This window comes from Varanus komodoensis, unplaced genomic scaffold (genome assembly GCF_004798865.1).
Source record: "Varanus komodoensis strain SLA01 unplaced genomic scaffold, ASM479886v1 scaffold1, whole genome shotgun sequence".
Taxonomy (NCBI): Eukaryota; Metazoa; Chordata; class Lepidosauria; order Squamata; family Varanidae; genus Varanus; species Varanus komodoensis.
The window spans coordinates 22,487,100-22,506,171 of NW_025335268.1; the positions used below are offsets into that span (position 1 = coordinate 22,487,100).

The 19,072-nt window shown below is 42.1% G+C and overlaps 1 protein-coding gene across 16 annotated transcripts in view; it reads right to left on the reverse strand.

The window, feature by feature from the left end:
- SDCCAG8 (SHH signaling and ciliogenesis regulator SDCCAG8) overlaps positions 1-19,072 on the reverse strand; it is a 138,779-nt gene that overhangs the window by 102,253 nt on the left and 17,454 nt on the right. For all 16 annotated transcript variants that reach the window (XR_006413677.1, XR_006413676.1, XR_006413684.1 and 13 more), the window contains exons 9-12: positions 16,797-16,935; positions 9,892-10,044; positions 8,727-8,861; positions 736-852 (exon numbers count right to left, since the gene is read on the reverse strand). Coding sequence is in view for 12 of the 16 variants with exons in the window: in XM_044419513.1 (XP_044275448.1) it covers positions 736-852; positions 8,727-8,861; positions 9,892-10,044; positions 16,797-16,935 (544 nt within the window). In the remaining 4 variants the exon portion in view is untranslated. The remainder of the gene's footprint in view (positions 1-735; positions 853-8,726; positions 8,862-9,891; positions 10,045-16,796; positions 16,936-19,072) is intronic.

Below are 19,072 nucleotides of genomic sequence, written 5' to 3' on the forward strand. Positions count from 1 at the left end.
TCCCAAATTTGTTTGCTCAGTAAATGAAAGTATGATGTAGTGTATGCCTCTGCAGTGTGGCCAATGAAAATTTAAACAGATAGACAGTTAGAAAGCAAAAGTACAACAGGGGTTTCACAGAATTCAGTCCCAACATGTCCATTTCAGTTGTTTCCTAATTCAGTTATGGTTTATTTCGATATTAAATACTAATTAATAAAGAATGCCTTATAACAGCTATCTATAGAAAAACTCCTTGGTTTGCATGACAAAGCAAAAAAGCAGATCTTCAAAACTGCAAATATTAATTATAATAATTGTGTTATTTATTGAAATGTCAATACAAAGAAAAACTAAGAACATTTTAACATTACACAAATTTATATTTTACATTGTTTTAAAACTGTTGTGTTAGTGTTCAGCAGTTATTGTTTTGAGATAGGATTTTTCAGTTAGTAGACAAAACACAGGAACAAATGTATATAAATGGACTTTATACAACATAAACCTAATGTTGTTTGTTCAGGCATGCATGCAATGGGATGAATTAAGAATTAAACAGGCTCGTATACCTTCATTGTTTTAGAACTGAAAAACACTTCCTGAAATAAAACAGTGTCTCTAATAGTAATAAAGAAATAAAGAGTAAAATCTGGGTTCTTGCCATTCAGAACTCAAACCACTAGTTGCCACTATTGGAAAAATGAAAGCAGTCAAAATTTCTAACAGCACCTTAATCATGACGGTTTCTCTTACCTGGTCTTTAATTTCAAGTTCTCTTCTAGTTTTTGATCTATACTCTCTGTATTCCTTTTCAGCCTCATCCTTCTTCATTTTGGTCTGATTCAATTGATAACGTATTTCTCCACACACCTGTTAGAATGAATAGATAAAGCCTGCAGTTTCAGGACTCCACACAGCAATACTTACTTAGAATGAGAGCTTTTGATGCCCTCTAGTGGCTGTCCTCTACATTTATTGTTTACTAATTAAGGATATACCTTTCTACACTTGAATTGCCTAAAGAAACAGTGTTGCTTCACAGTGATACAAAACACACATACCAGTTCAAGAGCTCATTAATACTATGATTCTCCATGATCATTCACCACTGTTTAGCTGCTATTTCCCTTCTTTGCTGATGCTTTAGTTCAACTGTTTCTATACTTCATCTATCCTTAAATAATTCCAGAAAAAATCAGGGATTACACAGAAGATGTAATGATGTCATTGTATCACACAGTCAATCAGATTTTCCAGGACAGTGATATCACTGGGGACAAACAAAGATGCACTGCCTCTTAATTGTGTCTTTGAAGGTGAGAGAACACACGTTTCAATTCCTGACGCAACAGATATCCCTTCTACTGCTATGCTGCAATAGTTTCACAACAGTCCAATATGGCAAGACAGCAATTGCTATTCCTCTTGTGTTGGCAATGTAGGCATGTTCCTTCCTTCACTCAGCCTGGCACAACATGAAGTTATTTTGAATGTTCTTTGAAGCTCTCCCTGAAAAATCACTGAAAGGGGGCACTTTTCAACGAACAAAAATAATTCACCACACTTGGAACTTCACTTCCTCTCTCCCTGTGGTGTTGTTGTTTTAATTATAAACAGGTTTCATATCGAATGTGCTCCCTACTGGCTTAAGCATCATGTGATGTGACAGAGTCTTTGTTAAATTCTGTTTCACCTGCCTCAAGATCCCCCATTTAATATAAGCACTACTTTACTTAAAAGTTCTTAACCTTACAAGTGTAAGCTGTAAATTACAAGTGTTTATCCAGACAATCGCTTATTCCATAATAAATAAGAGCAGGTTGCTGACCTGTAACTGATGTTCTTCGAGTGGCCATCTGTGCATTCACACATATGGGTGCTGCGCCTGCGCAATGCCTAGGCTGGAAGATCAGAAAGCTAACGGTTTTTGGCGGGAAAACTCTGCTTCCCTCCCCCCCCATGGTATAAATAGAGCGGAATGTCTGCCATTTTGCTCAGTCTTGAAGACCAAACGTTCGCCCCCTAATGGCTGTAATGATATTACAAGAAGCATCATCAGCATCGGTACTCTAAACACTTAGACACAATACCGATGAATAACATTTCCACTCACTGACACCGAGTGGGGCCAGAGGGTGGGTTGTGTGAATGCACAGATGGCCACTCGAAGAACATCAGTTACAGGTAAGCAACCTGCTTTTCTTCGTCGTGGCCTCTGTGCATCACACATATGGGTGATTAGCAAAGCTTACCAGACTCAGAGGAGGGAGGTGTTGTCAACGAAGAACAGATGAGAGAACTGCTCTGCCGAAAGAGCAGTCCTGTCTGGCACGGACATCCAGCCGATAATGCTTGGCAAAAGTACATGGAGCCGCCCATGTTGCTGCTCTGCAGATACTTTGAAGTGGAACTCCTGCGGCAAAGGCAAACGAAGTTGCTACTGCTTGCGTAGAATGACCTCTTGGAAATACAGGTAAGTCTATTTTTGCTAGCTGATATGCCAAGACAATAGTTTCGACGATCCATTTAGAAAGTCTCTGAGATGTAACTGGGGACCCTTTGTCATGTTAGAGCGACAGAAGGATTCTGTACGGGATCAGTAAAAGGCCAAGCAGCGTCTAACATTGAGAGTGTGAAGAAACCTCTCAATCAGATTCAAGGGCGATGGAAAGAATGCCGGCAGAACAATCTCTTGGCTAATATGGAACGATGTAGCCACCTTGGGCAAAAACGAAGAATCCAACCAAAGAACAACCTTTTCTTTGTGGAAATTTAGATATGGCTGGTCTATTCTAAGAACACAAAGTTCGCTAGCTCTCCAAGCTGATGTGACCGCAATAAGGAAGGCTGTTTTCCAAGACAGTAGACGAAGGTCAACAGTCACCAATGGTTCAAATGGGGGTTTTGTAAGTGCTTGAAGCACTACAGAAAGGCTCCATGTTGGCATAACAGGGCGCATAGAAGGGTTCAAATTCTGTAACCCTCTAATGAAGCACCGAACCAAAGGCTGAGAGAAAACCGAAGAGCCTTGTATATTGCCCCGAAAAGCCTTGTATATATATATATATAGCAGCTGCATATACTTTAATGGATGAAGGTTTAAGTCCCGAATGGTACAGTTGTAGAAGGAAATGCAATATATTCTCAATCGAAGCCATCCGAGGATCGAACAACTGGCATTCAGCAAAGGATGAGAATCTCTTCCATTTTGCCGCATAGGACCAGCGGGTGGATGGTCTCAAAGCAGACTTGACAATCGCCTGACTATCAGGATCTAAAGCTATCAGTACCAAAACACCTTCTGTCGAGTTCGAAGGAGGAGTACTCTGTACAGTTCATTGAGTCGAGTTGTCCTGTACTTGAGAAGACGTTGGAATCGAGTCAGCGGCAGGATTTAGGCGATGCGCCAGGCTGTCAGCTTCAACGATGTCAGATCCGAATGTCGGATCAGTCTGCTCTACTGTGTTAGCAATTGAGGAATTGCGGGAAGCTGAAGAAATACTCCTTTGGACAGTTGAAGGAGAGTGGTGAACCAAGGCTGTCTCGGCCACCACGGAGTTATTAATATTCCTTGAACTATTTTCGACACCATCCTTGTTATAAGCAGAATTGGAGGGAAAATGTAGAAATTCATATTGTCCCAAGGGATCGTGAGGGCATCCCCTCTCAATCCCGATCCAATACCCGCTCTTGACAGTTGGCATACCCTGTTGTTCCGGGTAGTGAACAAGTCCATGTCCGGGTATCCCCATAAGTGGAAGAGATGTTCACAAAGCCGTCTGTCCAATTCCCACTCGTGGGTCGTTGACATCTGTCTGCTCAACGTGTCCGCTTTGACATTGTTGGTTCCGGTCAAGTGAACCACAAGGAGTAATATGTCCCTTGGAATGCACCAATTCCAAATTTCCATCAATATGTGCACTAGAACTGGCGACTTTGTCCCGCCTTGCTTGTTGATGTAAAAAACAGCAGCGATGTTGTCGCAAGCAATCTGGACAACCTGATGACATAGAACAGTCTCGAAGGATTTGAGAGCGTTGAAAATCACCAGGAGCTTGAGGATATTTATGTGCTTCATTGCTTCCCTTCGGTTCCAAGTCCCTTGGACCCGAAGTCCTACACATGCTGCACCCCATCCAACAAGGGATGCATTGGTGTACAAGGTTGTCGTCAGTTGAGGCGGCTGAAACGGAACACCGACAGACAGATTTTCTGGAATAGTCCACCAAATCATGGTATGTAGGATCGACAGCAGGATCCAGATTAGCTGGGTGGGTGGATCCCGCAGTGGTTGGAAGGACTTGTTGAAGAACAGCTGTATGGGTCGCAGTCTTAGTCTGGTATACGGGATGACGGCAACTGTAGCAGCCATGTGTCCCAAGAGTCTCTGAATGGTGACGGCCGGTACCGTCCTGTTTAGTCGAACCCGATGAATAAGCTTGCAGAGATTGTCTCGATGGTTTGGAGGAAGGAAAGCTCTCTCTTGGGCAGAATCGAGGTGTGCTCCGATGAAATCAATGACCTGCGTGGAACAAGGGACGATTTCTCGTGGTTAATGCAAAGTCCAAGATAATCAAGTAAAACACAGGTTTCGTGTACGGCTGAACGAAGTCCTTGTCTAGTCTGCGACACAATGAGCCAATCGTCCAAATACGGGTATATTTGTATACCCTGAGTCCTTAAATATGCACACACTGGAGCCATACACTTTGTGAAGACTCTGGGCACAGTTGCCAATCCAAAAGGCAAGACATTAAATTCAAATATGTCGGATCCGACAGTGAAGCAAAGAAAGCGTCTATGAGAAGGATGGATGGAAATATGGAAGTAGGCATCCTTCAAGTCCAGTGAGGCAAACCAGTCCTCTCTCCTCAGCAACAGAAAGATATTTTGTAAGGTGGTCATCCGAAACTTCTGGGGTTTAATGTACCTGTTGACGTTTCGTAAGTCCAGGATCGGATGAAGACCACCGTCCCATTTCGGGACCGTAAAATATCTGGAATAGAATCCATGCAACCCCTCAGAGTTGGAGAGTTGTCAAATCTCTCCTTTATGAAGTAGCTGGAAAACTTCGTCACATAGTACCAAAGAGCGGGGTGTAAAACGAATCAGGCTTGACGGAGGAACGACATTGAATTCTATCTGATATTCGAGCTGGATAATGGACAACACCAACCTATCAGATGTAATGAACTCCCAAATGGGGAGTCGGCTTTGGAGCCAGTCCCCAAAAGGAAGAGGGGAAGGTGGGGAATGGAGAGAGAGAATGGTCCGCCCGGACCATCAACGTTGGCATTTCTCGGTGTCAAAACGTCAATGGCCCTGGGAGAAGCGTTGTTGCGGCGGTTGCCTGCGACGCTGCTGCCTCTGGTGGTATTGCTGTCGAGGCTGGTATTGCTGTTGGTAGGAGGATTGAGGCCATTGCCACTTACGTTTTTGTTGAGGAAGCTCCATGCGGCATGTGGTCATACGCGATTCATGAATCGACTTCAACTTATGGTCAGTCTTTTGATGGAAAAGTCCGGTGCCGTCAAACGGCATTTCCTCAATCCTCCTCTTCATCTCATCTGGAAAATTAGAGTTGCGCAGCCACATATGGCGTCGCAGAGAAATGGCACTGACAAGGGCCCTCGAGTCAGTGTCCACATGGTGCCTGGCAGTGGAGAGGAGTTGTATCGCCACCTGCATCACCTCCTTTATGAAGACTCTAGCCAAGTCCGCTTGTTGTTCTGGAAGGGAGGCGGCAACATTATCCAGTTTCTGCATTATGAAGTACTGGTAACGTGCCAGTGTTGCTTCATAATTCGATATGCAGAGGCCGAACCCAGAGGCCGTATAGACCCGGTGTGCGAGCGTATCGATTTTTCTCTCCTTGTCACAAGGGGCAGTGTGTCCCCTCAATTCCCTGCCCTGGGAGGACTCGACCACCACAGAATTTGGCTTCGGGTGGTGGAGTAAGAATGAAATGTCATCCTCTCGCACCCGATACATGGCCTTGTACCGATGGGACGTTGCCTGTGGTTGAGCCGGTTGAGCCCAGGGCTGGACCATAGCCTGTCGGAGCGTTGTAATAAGTGGCAGGGCTATGGCTGCGGACTGCTCTCCCCTGACAATGTCATAAAAACGATCGGTACTGGGACCTGGATGATGATGGGCCTCAATCTCCACAGACCGAACGAGATGGGAGATGAGCTCCGCAAAGGTGACATGCGGTTCATCGGGGGAGGCGGGATCCTGGGAGGTGATAGCCACATCAGGAGATGTAGAGTCAACCTCCGATTCGTCCGAGTCTTCAATATACTGGTGGTGATCACTAGACGATGCAGATTCCAGAGAGGTCAGTCTCCCTCTCTCCACTCGCCTTGACGTAGATGGGGCCTCCCTCGGCACCAATGGTGACGGACGGTCCCATGGGTAAAAGGCGTATGGTTGGTATTCACCCCAAGTAGGGAGACCACCATAGCTATGCAGCAGCCAATCATCATCTCCATGTTCGGATGCATGGCTTAGACGTCTCGGAGGCGAGGGCGAATCTGCGGGTGGTTCGGCTGCCGGCATTGGAGTAGGGGAGCGTTCCCTTGGTGGGGAGTCCCTAATATCTCCGTCAGAGATAGACTCCATAAGCGGCTCCTCTGGTTGTTGAGGAGGCACGCTCTCAGGCCTGATAGGCTGCCTGGGGGATCCAGACGGGGTCACCTGCATCGCAGATTGCAGGACCGGTCCCAAGGGAGTTGGTACCACGGTGGTGGTCGGTCGGTACTCGAACCACGGTGTTTGGGGCGGTCGGGATTTTTGCCTTTGCAGGCGGTCTTGTCTGCCTTTTCCTTTCTTGGCTTCTTATGCGCAGAGGGTTTGTCTGAGCCGGTATGCTTGCACTTTTCCTGCTTCTTAGCTGGAGAAGAAGGGAGCTGCTGGGCCTCCATAGAGGTGGCGCCTTCGTCCAAAGGACGCTGTGGAGGAGCAGTTGAAGCCAGAGCAGGGCGCTTCAGAGGTGCGCCAGCGGCAGAGGCGGAGCGCTGAGAGGGCGCAGCCGAGGAGGAGCCAGGCCTTAAGACCAGTTGGTCAGATTGCATCAAGGCCTGGTCCCATAAGAGCTTGTGGAGACGATTCTCCCTATTCTTTCTCACTTGCTTGGTAAAGGCCAAGCAATAGCCACACTTATCGGTTCTATGCCCCTCGCCGAGGCAGAGGAGGCATAGGTTGTGCAGATCCGCGGGCGACATTTTGGATCCGCACTCAACGCATTTGTGGAATGCTGCTTGCTGTGCCATCACGAAAATAGAAAAGAGATGATAGTACAGAGAGTAAGATAATATCTTTTGTTTTTGTTTTTTTTATAGGAACGAAGAAAGAAGAAAGACGGGATAAGAGCAAAAAACTTGGAATATAAGATAGGAACAAGATATAGCAAAAATATAAATGAACAGTAAGCATGAGGATCTAAGCAAGAGACGAACAGGCACGAGGCACAGTGAACGGCGGTCGCAAAGACTGAGCAAAATGGCGGACACTCCGCTCTATTTATACCACTGGGGGGGAGGGGAGCAGAGTTTTCCCGCCAAAAACCGTTAGCTTTCTAATCTTCCGGCCTAGGCACTGCGCAGGCGCAGCACCCATATGTGTGATGCACAGAGGCCACAACCTTGCGTGTTTCTGCTTGCATGGGACACAGATATCTTATTGTATGGTGGCAGTTTTGTGGTGGGGAATACTATATGTTTCCAGCACATAAACCTCAAAATGCTTTTGCAGAAATAATGCTCTTTCACAGGTACCAGTGCTATTATTTGAAATACAACTGTCGTGTGAAAAACGGATGTGTGAATGCTGCTTGTATGTATGGAATGCTTCTGAAAATAATAGTATCAAGTGATCCAAAGAGACACACTTTTATGTTTTGCTGGAAAAGTGTTTTATCACTTGCAGGCCCAATCATGAAGTTCTCTTTACCTCTGTAAAACATCAACAGTTCAGAGCACTGCTTCTCCAGTGCTTGAATCCAGCACATTTAATTAACAGGGAACCTATTCATTAGTCCAGGGGCCATGCTGGCTGATGCATATGGAAGTCACCATCCTAAACATCTGAAGGGTACCAAACTGATGACCTCTTCATTAAGAAATCTAATTAAAAAGGCATACTTATTCCTCACACAGTTATTCTACCTTCCATCATGAATAAATAGGATACTGCCACTAGAACTGAACAGGATTTAAGGATTATCCCATAAAGACCAAAATAAATTGGAAGCCACTTTAACTGGTTATCTAGATAAGAACTGTAAAACAACACATATCTTTTCTATCCCCCAAATAAAAGAATTCCAGTATAACCTATGTGTATGTTCAAACTAATGTACATATATATATATATATATATATATATATATATAAATGCAAAGTATTAGAAAGGATTTATAAACCTAGTATAACCAGATCAAAAAGGGGGCATACCTGTTGTACCTTTAAGAATTGTGCAGCAAATACGTTTTCAGTAGGTGGTGCTTGGCATATAAATGTGCTGAAACTGCTTTTTATGAAACCATAAAAAATGTAGGGTTCCCTTCCTTTTCATTTGGCAATCCTTTAACATCACCATGCATACACATGTATCTTGTGGTAAAGCATTATGATCCTTCTTCTTCAAAAAAGTGTGCCCTGTTAGCATCCAAAACATAGCATCTAGAGCTAGCCTGTTTTCATGTCTAGTGAAATCTATTTTATATTTTCAAAAAGTGCTTTTACCTTATTAATCTCCATATCATGAGAAGCATTTTGATTCTGAGCTTCTTCCAGCTGATTTGCTAAAGAAATCTTCTCCCTGGTAATCCTGTCAACCTGAGCTTCCAGACTAGCCACATTCTGAGATAAAGTCATCACCTAAAATGAAATTATAACCAGAAATCAAACAATGGGACAAAGCAGACAATCATAACCTTTCAAAATGGAAAGGATTCTGTCTTCACAGGCCAAAGGCCAAAATTTGGTTAATTTTGATTACCCTGACATTATGTGAACTCCAGCAAATGCAGAGAATGTGTTACTTAAGCATTTATGTATAAAATATTCATACATAAGATTTTATACAAAAGCCCGCTATAAAGGAAATGTAAGCACCACAATATATAAAAGTTATGTTTTTGCTATATGTAAACATACTGGGAATCCATGTCCATGTGCCCTAGAAGCAGGTATTACTTCTTCCACCCTTCTGCCCACCTGACTAAATCATGAGTAAAGGTTAGAGCATTCTAAGTTGTAGCCATGGGTATCTGGATCCTGACCATACCATCTTCTACTTGTAGTCCCCCCATGTTTTTGTATCACTTCACTGCTTTTTGTTTTTTTCAAAAAGTTGCTCAAGCAGGAAAAAACAGAACTGCAGCATCATAGATAAGCATTGTTAACTTTGTTTTAGGCAGAGTGTTATTTGGCTTTTCCAAACCCTCTCCTATGGACATAGTCTGTCTGAATATACTTTGCCTGCTTCTGTTCTGGCATGTTTCCAGATTCATGCCTATAGAAACTGTTTCCAGGTTCAGTTCTGATCTTCATCATAATGTCCTTTTAATTGATAGCACTAGAAGCCATCCATCCCGAAGTCACAATTTGAAGCCATGTAACAAAATTGGGTGTAAGCCATATAAACCCTTTGAAGCTTTGTTTAGACACTAAAGCAGTTTCAACCTTTTTAATAGGCACAAAGCCTTTTAAAAGGATATGCTTTTAAAAAGAAAAATAGCAGTACTCAACAGCTAGCAAACTATTTAGTTATGGAAAACTTTCCAAAGGGCAGCCAAAGAAAGTCTGATGTTTTGCTGTTTTTCTAAAGCTTACATCCCAGAATATTTACACAGAAAGTCATAGAAGTTTACACCCCAAAATATTTACACAGAAATTGTTAATATACCAAAGACGACAAATTTTCTTTTTCTTTTTTCATTTCTTCACAAACTGCATCATGCTCTCCAACTCTCTTTTCTAGTTGGATTGCAAACTCCTTCTCAAGACGTTCTCTCTGCCTCTCCATCTCATTTTTAAGCTGTTCACACTGGACTAGAGCCTACAGAAATGACAAAATACTTTAAGAAAAAAATGTACATTTTTATAAGGCATAATGAGAGTCAGTGTGGTGTAATGGTTGAGAGTGTTGGAGTGGAACTTGGAAGATCTGGGTTCTAGCCCCTATTCAGCTATAGAGCTACCTGGGTGATTTTCGGCAAGTCACAGCCCAGCGTACCTACAGGGTTGTTGTTGTGAGGCTAAGATTGAGAGGCAGAAGAAAATAATGTAAGCTGCCTTGAGTTTTTTGAAAGAAAAATTGGCAGGATATAAATAGAATAAATAAGGCCAAAGAAGCCTTGAAAAAATGTTGAGAATTACAAGCAGTTTTAGATTCCTTTCCAATTGAACAACAAACCTTAAAGTAAATCACAAATATTCATTTATCTACTTTTTACAATGACCAAATGCTAAGGAGAATACTACTCCTATATCTTTTTACTCCTTCATGGATCACTGCATTGTCATGGCAAAGGGGCTTGCGTAGCTCAATGAAGCTATGAGCGATGCCGTGCAGGTCCACCCAAGATGGACAAGTCATGGCAGAGAGCTCTGACAAAACGTGATTCACTAGAGAAGGAAATGGCAACCCACTCCAGTATCTTTGCCATGAAAACCCCATGGACAGTAACAAAAGGAAAAAGGATATGACGCCGGAAGATGAGCCCTTCAGGTCGGAAGGTGTCCAATATGCTACTGGGGAAGAGCAGACGGTTAGTACTAGTAGCGCCAGAAAGAATGAAGCGACTGGGTCAAAGCCGAAAGGATACTCAATTGCAGATACATCTGGTGGTGAAAGGAGAGTCCGATGCTGCAAAGATCTATACTCCATAGGAACCTGGAAAGTAAGATCCATGAATCAAGGCAAGCTGAATGTGGTCAAACAAGAGATGACAAGACTGAGCATCGACATCTTAGGATTCAGTGAACTAAAATGGACAGGAGTGGGTGAATTTAATTCAGATGACCATCAGGTATACTACTGTGGGCAAGAATCCCTCAGAAGAAATGGAGTAGCCTTCATAGTCAATAAAAGAGTAGGAAAAGCAGTACTGGGATACAATCCGCAAAATGACAGAATGATCTCAGTTCAAATCCGAGGCAAACCATTCAACATCACAGTAGTCCAGGTCTATGTCCTAACCACTGGTGCTGAAGAGGCTGAAGTTGACTGATTCTATGAAGGCCTACAACACCTTCTAGAATTAACACCAAAAAAGGATGTCCCTATCATCATGGGAGATTGGAATGCTAAAGTAGGAAACCAAAAGATAACCAGAATAACAGGCAAGTTTGGCCTTGGGGTACAAAATGAAGCAGGGCACAGGCTGGTAGAATTTTGTCAAGAGAATACGATGGTCATAGCAAACACTCTTTTCCAACAACCCAAGAGACAACTCTACACATGGACATCACCAGACGGTCAACACAGAAATCAGACTGACTATGTGCCCTGAAGCCAAAGATGGAGAAGCTCTATACAGTCAGTAAAAACTAGACCAGGAGCTGACTGTGGATCAGAACATGAGCTTCTTGTTGCGAAATTTAGGCTTAAAATGAAGAAAGTAGGGAAAAGCACAAGGCCACTCAGGTATGACCTAAACTATATTCCTGATGAATATACAGTAGAGGTGACAAATAGATTTAAGGAATTAGATCTGATAGACAGAGTGCCTGAAGAACTATGGATGGAGCTTCGCAACACTGTACAAGAGGTAGCAACTAAAACCATCCCAAGGAAAAGGAATGCAGGAAAGCAAAATGGCTGTCTGAGGAAGCTTTACAAATAGCTGAGGAAAGAAGGGAAGAGAAAGGCAAGGGAGAAAGAGAAAGATACACCCAATTGAATGCAGAATTCCAGAGGATAGCTAGAAGAGATAAGAATGCCTTCTTAAATGAATAGTGCAAAGAAATAGAAGAAAACAATAGAATAGGGAGGACCAGAGATCTCTTCAAGAAAATTGAAGATATGAAGGGAATGTTTCATGCAAAGATGGGCATGATAGAGGACCAAAATGGCAGGGACCTAACAGAGGCAGAAGAGACTAAGAAGAGGTGGCAAGATTACACAGAGGAACTATACAAGAAAGAGCTTAACATCCCTGATAACCACGATGGGGTGGTCACTGACCTTGAGCCAGACATCCTGGAATGTGAAGTCAAATGGGCCTTAGGAAGTCTGAGCAACAACAAAGCTAGTGGAGGTGACAGTATTCCAGCTGAGCTATTCAAAATCTTAAAAGATGATGCAGTAAGAGTGCTGCACTCAATATGCCAGCAAACTTGGAAAACTCAGCAGTGGCCACAGGACTGGAAAAGGTCAGTTTACATTCCCATCCCAAAGAAGGGCAATGCCAAAGAATGTTCAAACTACCGCACCATTGCACTCATTTCACATGCTAGCAAATTTATGCTCAAATTCCTACAAGCTAGGCTTCAGCAGTATGTGGACCAAGAACTACCAGAAGTACAGGCAGGATTTCAAAGAGGCAGAGGAACTAGAGATCAAATTGCCAACATACACTGGATCATGGAGAAAGCTAGGGAGTTCCAGAAAAACATCTACTTCTGCTTCATTGACTATGCTAAAGCCTTTGATTGTGTGGATCACAACAAATTGTGGCACGTTCTTAAAGAGTTGGGGGTACCAGACCATCTTATATGTCTCTTGAGAAACCTATATGCAGGTCAAGAAGCAACAGTGAGAACTGGACACGGAACCACTGATTGGTTCAAAACTGAGAAAGGAGTTTGGCAAGGCTGTATACTGTCACCCTGCCTATTTAACTTATATGCAGAGCACATCATGAGAAAGGCGGGGCTAGATGAATCACCAGTTGGAATTAAAATTGCTGGGAGAAATATCTACAACCTCAGATATGCAGATGATACCACTCTCATGGCAGAAAGTGAAGAGGAACTAAAGAGCCTCTTGATGCGGGTGAAGGAGGAGAGCGCAAAAGTTGGCTTGAAACTCAACATTAAGAAAACTAAGACCATGGCATCCAGTCCTCTCACTTTCTGGCAAATAGATGGGGAAGAAATGGAGGTAGTGACAGATTTTATTTTCCTGGTCTCCAAGATCACAGCAGACAGGGTCTGCAGTCAAGAAATTAAAAGACACTTGCTCCTGGGGTGGAAAGCTATGGCAAATCTAGACTGCATACTAAAAAGCAGAGACATCATCCTGCCAACAAAAGTGCGTATAGTCAAGGCTATGGTTTTCCCAGTCACAATGTAAGGCTGTGAAAGCTGGACCATAAGGAAGGCTGAGTGCCAATGGATTGAGGGCTTTGAATTGTGGTGCTGGAGGAGACTCCTGCGAGTCCCTTGGACTGCAAGGCGATCAAACCGGTCAGTCCTAGAGGGGATCGACCCTGACTATTTAGTAGGTCAGATCCTGGAGATGAAACTCAAATACTTTGGCCACCTAATGAGAAGGAAGGACTCCCTGGAGAAGAGCCTAATGCTAGGAACAATAGATGGCAAAAGAAGAAGGGGATGGCAGAGGATGAGGTGGCTAGATGGAGTCACTGAAGCAGCTGGTGTGAGTTTAAGTGGACTCCGGGGGATGGTGGAGGACAGGAAGGCCTGGAGGAGCATTGTCCATGGGGTCACAATGGGTTGGACACAACTTCACTACTAACAACAACAACAAATATGAGAGAGACTTCATATGCATCAACATCTCCACAAGTAAAGAAGATTCACCTTTTAAAATGCACCCTTCTACAATGTGAAAGGAAGACTGTCTTCTGTTTCAGGTGCTGCCAACTACTGAAGAACTATACTGCAATGAATTTAACCAAGAGATATTGCAACAGATGCAGGCTCCACAATGTGTAATATATAGCTGAATGCGATTCTGTCTTCCTGCTGATGGAATTTCTTTCAACAGAAGAGCTGGGAAAGGGGAACATCCTATACTTGCAATCTGCTCTGGAGAGAGGGGACCCTCCAAAGCAGATTTTCAGGTTGCACAAGACTGCTGAAGAAAGAGAAAGAAAGTCCATGTCTCTGGTAGTAGACATTTACCAGAGTTTTATCAGATTTAACTGTTGGATTAGCACTATTTCATTTCTTCCTCAAGCACATTTGCACAATGTACGTGTCTTAAGTAATATTAAGATAGTTTGTTCACACAAATCATTTTGGAATGGTGGACTCAGCCAGTGGCAGTTTTGTTTGTGTGTATGACTGCATCCAGACAACATAAAGCAGCTTATGTTGGGTTACTTTCATCAAGTTCACCTAATGGAGCAATCACTGAGCACAGGGTTATATTTAAAATGGCAGAGGTATATGCCCTACACATGCCGCATCCTTCAAACTGAGTTAGCCTACAGTGGATTTTTTATCATGCAAACAGTCTCTCTTATTTTTAATCAATTGATTGGTTCTCTAAGATGCCACAATGGACTTTTGTTGTCAGGAATCAGTGACAGGAAAGACCATACAGGTTGGGATGACATTAAATCAGAAACAGTATAAAGAAGCAAATTAACAGAGGCTAGAGGCTTGTCTGTGACTGAATGCTGTAACCTCTGTTATGACTAAATGCTGTAATCACTGTTCTTGAGATAAGCTAATTGTTGCTCTTAGTGGCTAGGTTTATTTATAAGAGAAAACAGGACGAAAAACTTTGGAAGAGTACTATGTGTTTAGTTATGCCTTTTTGGTATGGTTTGTAACATGTATAATTTTCTGACAGTCAACTAGGTGCAAACTCTTGGAATTCTCTCTCTTGCTGTCTGAATCACACATGGGTCTATCTGAGAGCTGTTCCTATGAAGCCAAAGAGTGTGCTTTTTTACCTCACAAAGTACTGACTGGGTTTTTTTTTTTTTTTAGGTACTAACACTACCACCAACACATACAGCTAACACTCTAGAATTATATCAGTAGTTGAAATCTAAAATTCATACCAATCCTTGAAGTCAGAAAATCAGTATTCTTTTTAGTGTAAATTAAAACTGTGGAAGAATTCCGGCTTGCAAAGTGTAATCATGTCCCTTGTGTGAGTCATGCTTGATTACAATTCCCTCTAAATTAGAGGTAATTCACTAATTATACAGCAGATGGCACTAGTTATCAAGACAATAAATCAAGCTGTCAAAATACACATTTAAAGTAAGTAATTAAAGTTAAAAGTTGTTCTATAATGTTCGGATAACACTCCAGCTAAATGATCTGAACACTGCACTCCTCGTATGGTGCTCTGAAATATGAAAGGCATACTGCAAGTGAAGTTTCATAGAGTAAAAATCCTCAAGTTGAACTAAGAAAGCTCATTTCTGTTGCATTCCAAATGCATGATTACAAGTGCTACCAATTAATACCAGTCAAAAGCATCCAGTCAATTGGTACGTATCTTTCTCTCTTTAATCGTTTTTTTGCAAAAGGGAAAACAGATGGAAACAACTGTGGGGAAAACACAGCAGGTGGAGGGGTTACACATGGAAGATGACATCATGCAGCCCTCCTTTATTTGTTTGCCAATGTAGACCATTCCCAGGCAGTGTGCAGCAATAAATCATAATATAAATATACAATTAAACTGAATAACCAAGGGCCACCAAAAATTGTGGGGGCAAATGATAGGCATCAGAAATCAAATGCTTAGGCAAATAAAAGAGACTTTAGCGAGCATCTGAATTGTGGATTTGGTATATGTTTGATTTCTGGGGAAATAATATTCCAAAGAGCGGGAGATACCACAGAAAAGGCCCTCTTCCTGGTTGTCATTAGATGGCTACCTGGAGGATATGACACACGCAGAGGGACTTCCAATGATTATCACAGTTGTCAGGCAGGTCTATACAAAAGAAGGTACTTTCTCAGGAATCATGCTTCTAAATTATTTAGGACCTAGATTATACTAAAACCTTAAACTTGAGCCAATGGCAAATTGGCATTTCTTTCAAAACAACGTATAGCTCTGTGCTTGAGGAAAAACAATTACACAATAAAAACCTCATCTGGAACCATCCCAGGAAGGCTGCAATACTTGCCTTTTATGAAGCATAGTACCAATTTGATTCTAAAACCAGACATATTTGGAAATACTGTTTTTTATAGTTTCAACTTCCTGAAGCATTTCTTCTGCAGAGAAGCCAACAAATTCACCTCAAACGTTTACTGTAATAAAATCCAGTGGCAAGCCTATTTGAAGCTATTGATTCTTCCCTTAGTAAGATATTGGATAGCAGCCAAAAGTCATTATAAGCAAACCCAAGGGCTTACTGAATTTTTGAACCCCTCCATATCCCATATTACAAATCAGAAAAGCCTTGTGGGGTAAGAACAAAGGCCAACTAAATGCCTATGAGAAGGCCACAAGCAGGACATGAGTCTAATAGTATCCCTTCACTCATATTCCCCAGCAGCTGGTATTCAGAGACTAATGCATGAGGAAATACATGGCTATCATGACAAGTAGTCCTTAATGACTTTATCATCCATTAGTTTGCTTTATTTCCTTTTAAAGATACCCAAGTCAGCAGTACCTGTTGTGACAGTGAATTCCATAGTTCAACACTGTATGAAGTACTTCCTTTTATCAAGTTTTGAATCTCCAGCCCTCAACTTGATTCAGATGAGCCCATCTTCCACTTTGAGGACAGAGGAAGGAAAAAATTTCCTATATGCACTGTTTTCAGCAAGCTGTTATGCAGATGTATACACACTAGTGGGCATGCTTAAAGTAGATGATTGAATTCCAACTTTTTTGCATGTGTAGGTGTGTGACTTTACCTTAGTTCTCTCCAAATTGGCTTCATCAGTCATGTGTATAGCATGCTTCACTTGCTCATAGGCATTACATTCCCTTTGCTGAATTTCACTTAGGTTTACTCTGACTGAAGAAAGTGCTATCATTAATTCATCTCTCTCTCTGTTAAAAAGCAAGGGTAAGGGAGAAATAAGACATATCAATACATGTACACAAGGAGATTTACTAAGAAGAGTAAATTCACACTTTTAGGTATGATTCTATAACATTTTATCACTCCATGAACAGTGTAAAACACAAAAGAGCTGTGGTTGTAACAATAGCTTAATTCAGATGCTTAATCATGGTAAAGAAACATAATGATGGTTTGATGTGATAGACAAACATAGCTCATGACTAGCAGCAAAACAGAATTTGAAATGCCTTGAAATGGTTTGCAAACTATACTTGTGCTATAGTTTGATGTGATGCCTGAACTGGCAGCTGGGTTGACCATTGCTCTGTCTTGAAAGACTTATTTATTTTTATACCGCCCAATAGCTGAGGCTGTCTGGGTGGTTAACAAAAGACTGATTGACATGAAAGCAGATTAACAGCTCCTGGCTATTGCCTACCTGTTGCATGTTTTGAACTTTAAATATCATTTTGGGCTGAAACCTATGATAACCATCATTTGACATGATGCTTGCAGTGAGCCAGTGTCATCCACAGCCATCTCCCTACAGCATGGGGAATGCTTGCATTATCTTAACAACTTCTCTCTTATTCAATATCAGCTTCTTCCAAACACAAGGCAAGTATACTCATTTGTCACCTGCTAACTGCAGCTAAGTATCTAACTATGCATTTGGACAGTTACAAGTTTCACAACCATCTTTGTTGATACACACCAGCTGTTAGTGCTGTTGATCAAACTTTTCTTACAGGATCTCAATGAGGACACAAGGCAGCAAAGGTAAGGGTAGACAACATTCCAATGAAATTCCCTAAAGTATTATGTTAGAGATAACAAGATTTTCTTCAACAGGTGAATTTCCAATCATGGAAACCAAGGAGATATGTAGTGTGTGCATAATCAGTGAAAGAGGGGGCACCTTGGCTGGGGCATGCAAAATATAAAGCCACTTATGTGAGTGGTTCCCAAATTACTCAGATGCTATTGAACTCAGCCCAGATCATCACCTTCTAGCCTGTCAGGAATGAGGATGGTTGTAATCCAATATCTGAGGATCCACTGAGCTGGTGACACCCTTCCACAATCACTCATTTGTAGTGAGTCATAGCAGCTGTATATAACAGTTAAAACCCATTCTGCCTCACTATTTTCATGTTTCTCTTGCTTCCTGCAAGGCAACCAGGCCATAATTCAACACACAAAGGTAAAACCATGTTTCCTATAACTCCACAATATCATGAAGATCATTAAACAAAGCCCACAGCAGTAGCATCCATGGGAAGACCAATGTGACATTGCTACCATTTCCCTCCTAGGATTCCTGTCCTTTTAAAGTTTATGACAGACAGGAGTTTAAGAGGCAAAATTATAGCCATCATGGAGATGCGTGACATAGAAAGCTGCACTTGTTACTCTGATATTCATCACACATCTGTCCTGCAAGAACGGAAAGGTGGACAACCTCATATTCCTAAGAGACTGTCAGATTTCATCCACATTGAGTCTGGGACTCTGATATGCTAAACCTTGGCTATCCCACTGAGTTAAAGCTTTATTTAGGGTCCCTATAATACCAGGTTGTAAGGCTGATATCTTTACATTCAGCTGTGTCTCTCTCCAGCTCCTTCAGAGTTAGCATTGACTTCTTAGTTGTTTCTCTAACTCTTGCCCTCCTTACCCAGTTAGTGAGTATGACCTGCTTTAGCAAGAGTTAAGCTAAGCCATATTTTCCTATTCTCTAACAATGGAGTTAAAGCTACTTTGGGGGAATGTTCATAGCTAGATTTTGTTTTAATAACTCAGCATTGGTTGGTGCTTTTACACAACTTAATACCAGAGGATACTTTACTAGCTCTTTGGTTTTTATATATACTCTGTCAAACTCTGGGGCCTTTGACAAACAGATGTACTTAATCTGAGATCATGTGGCACTAGAATTGCGCACAGATGGATTCCACTCAACTATAGTATGGAATTTCTGAAGGCAGTGGTTACACCAGAGGCTATATAGCCATGTCACTAAAAAGTGAGTGAACAGTTCTGCAACTAACTAGTGCTAGTTTGTTGTTTCCTTAACTTTTATGCCACAATAAAAATGTTTTGAAACTTCAAAGTTTTGAGTAT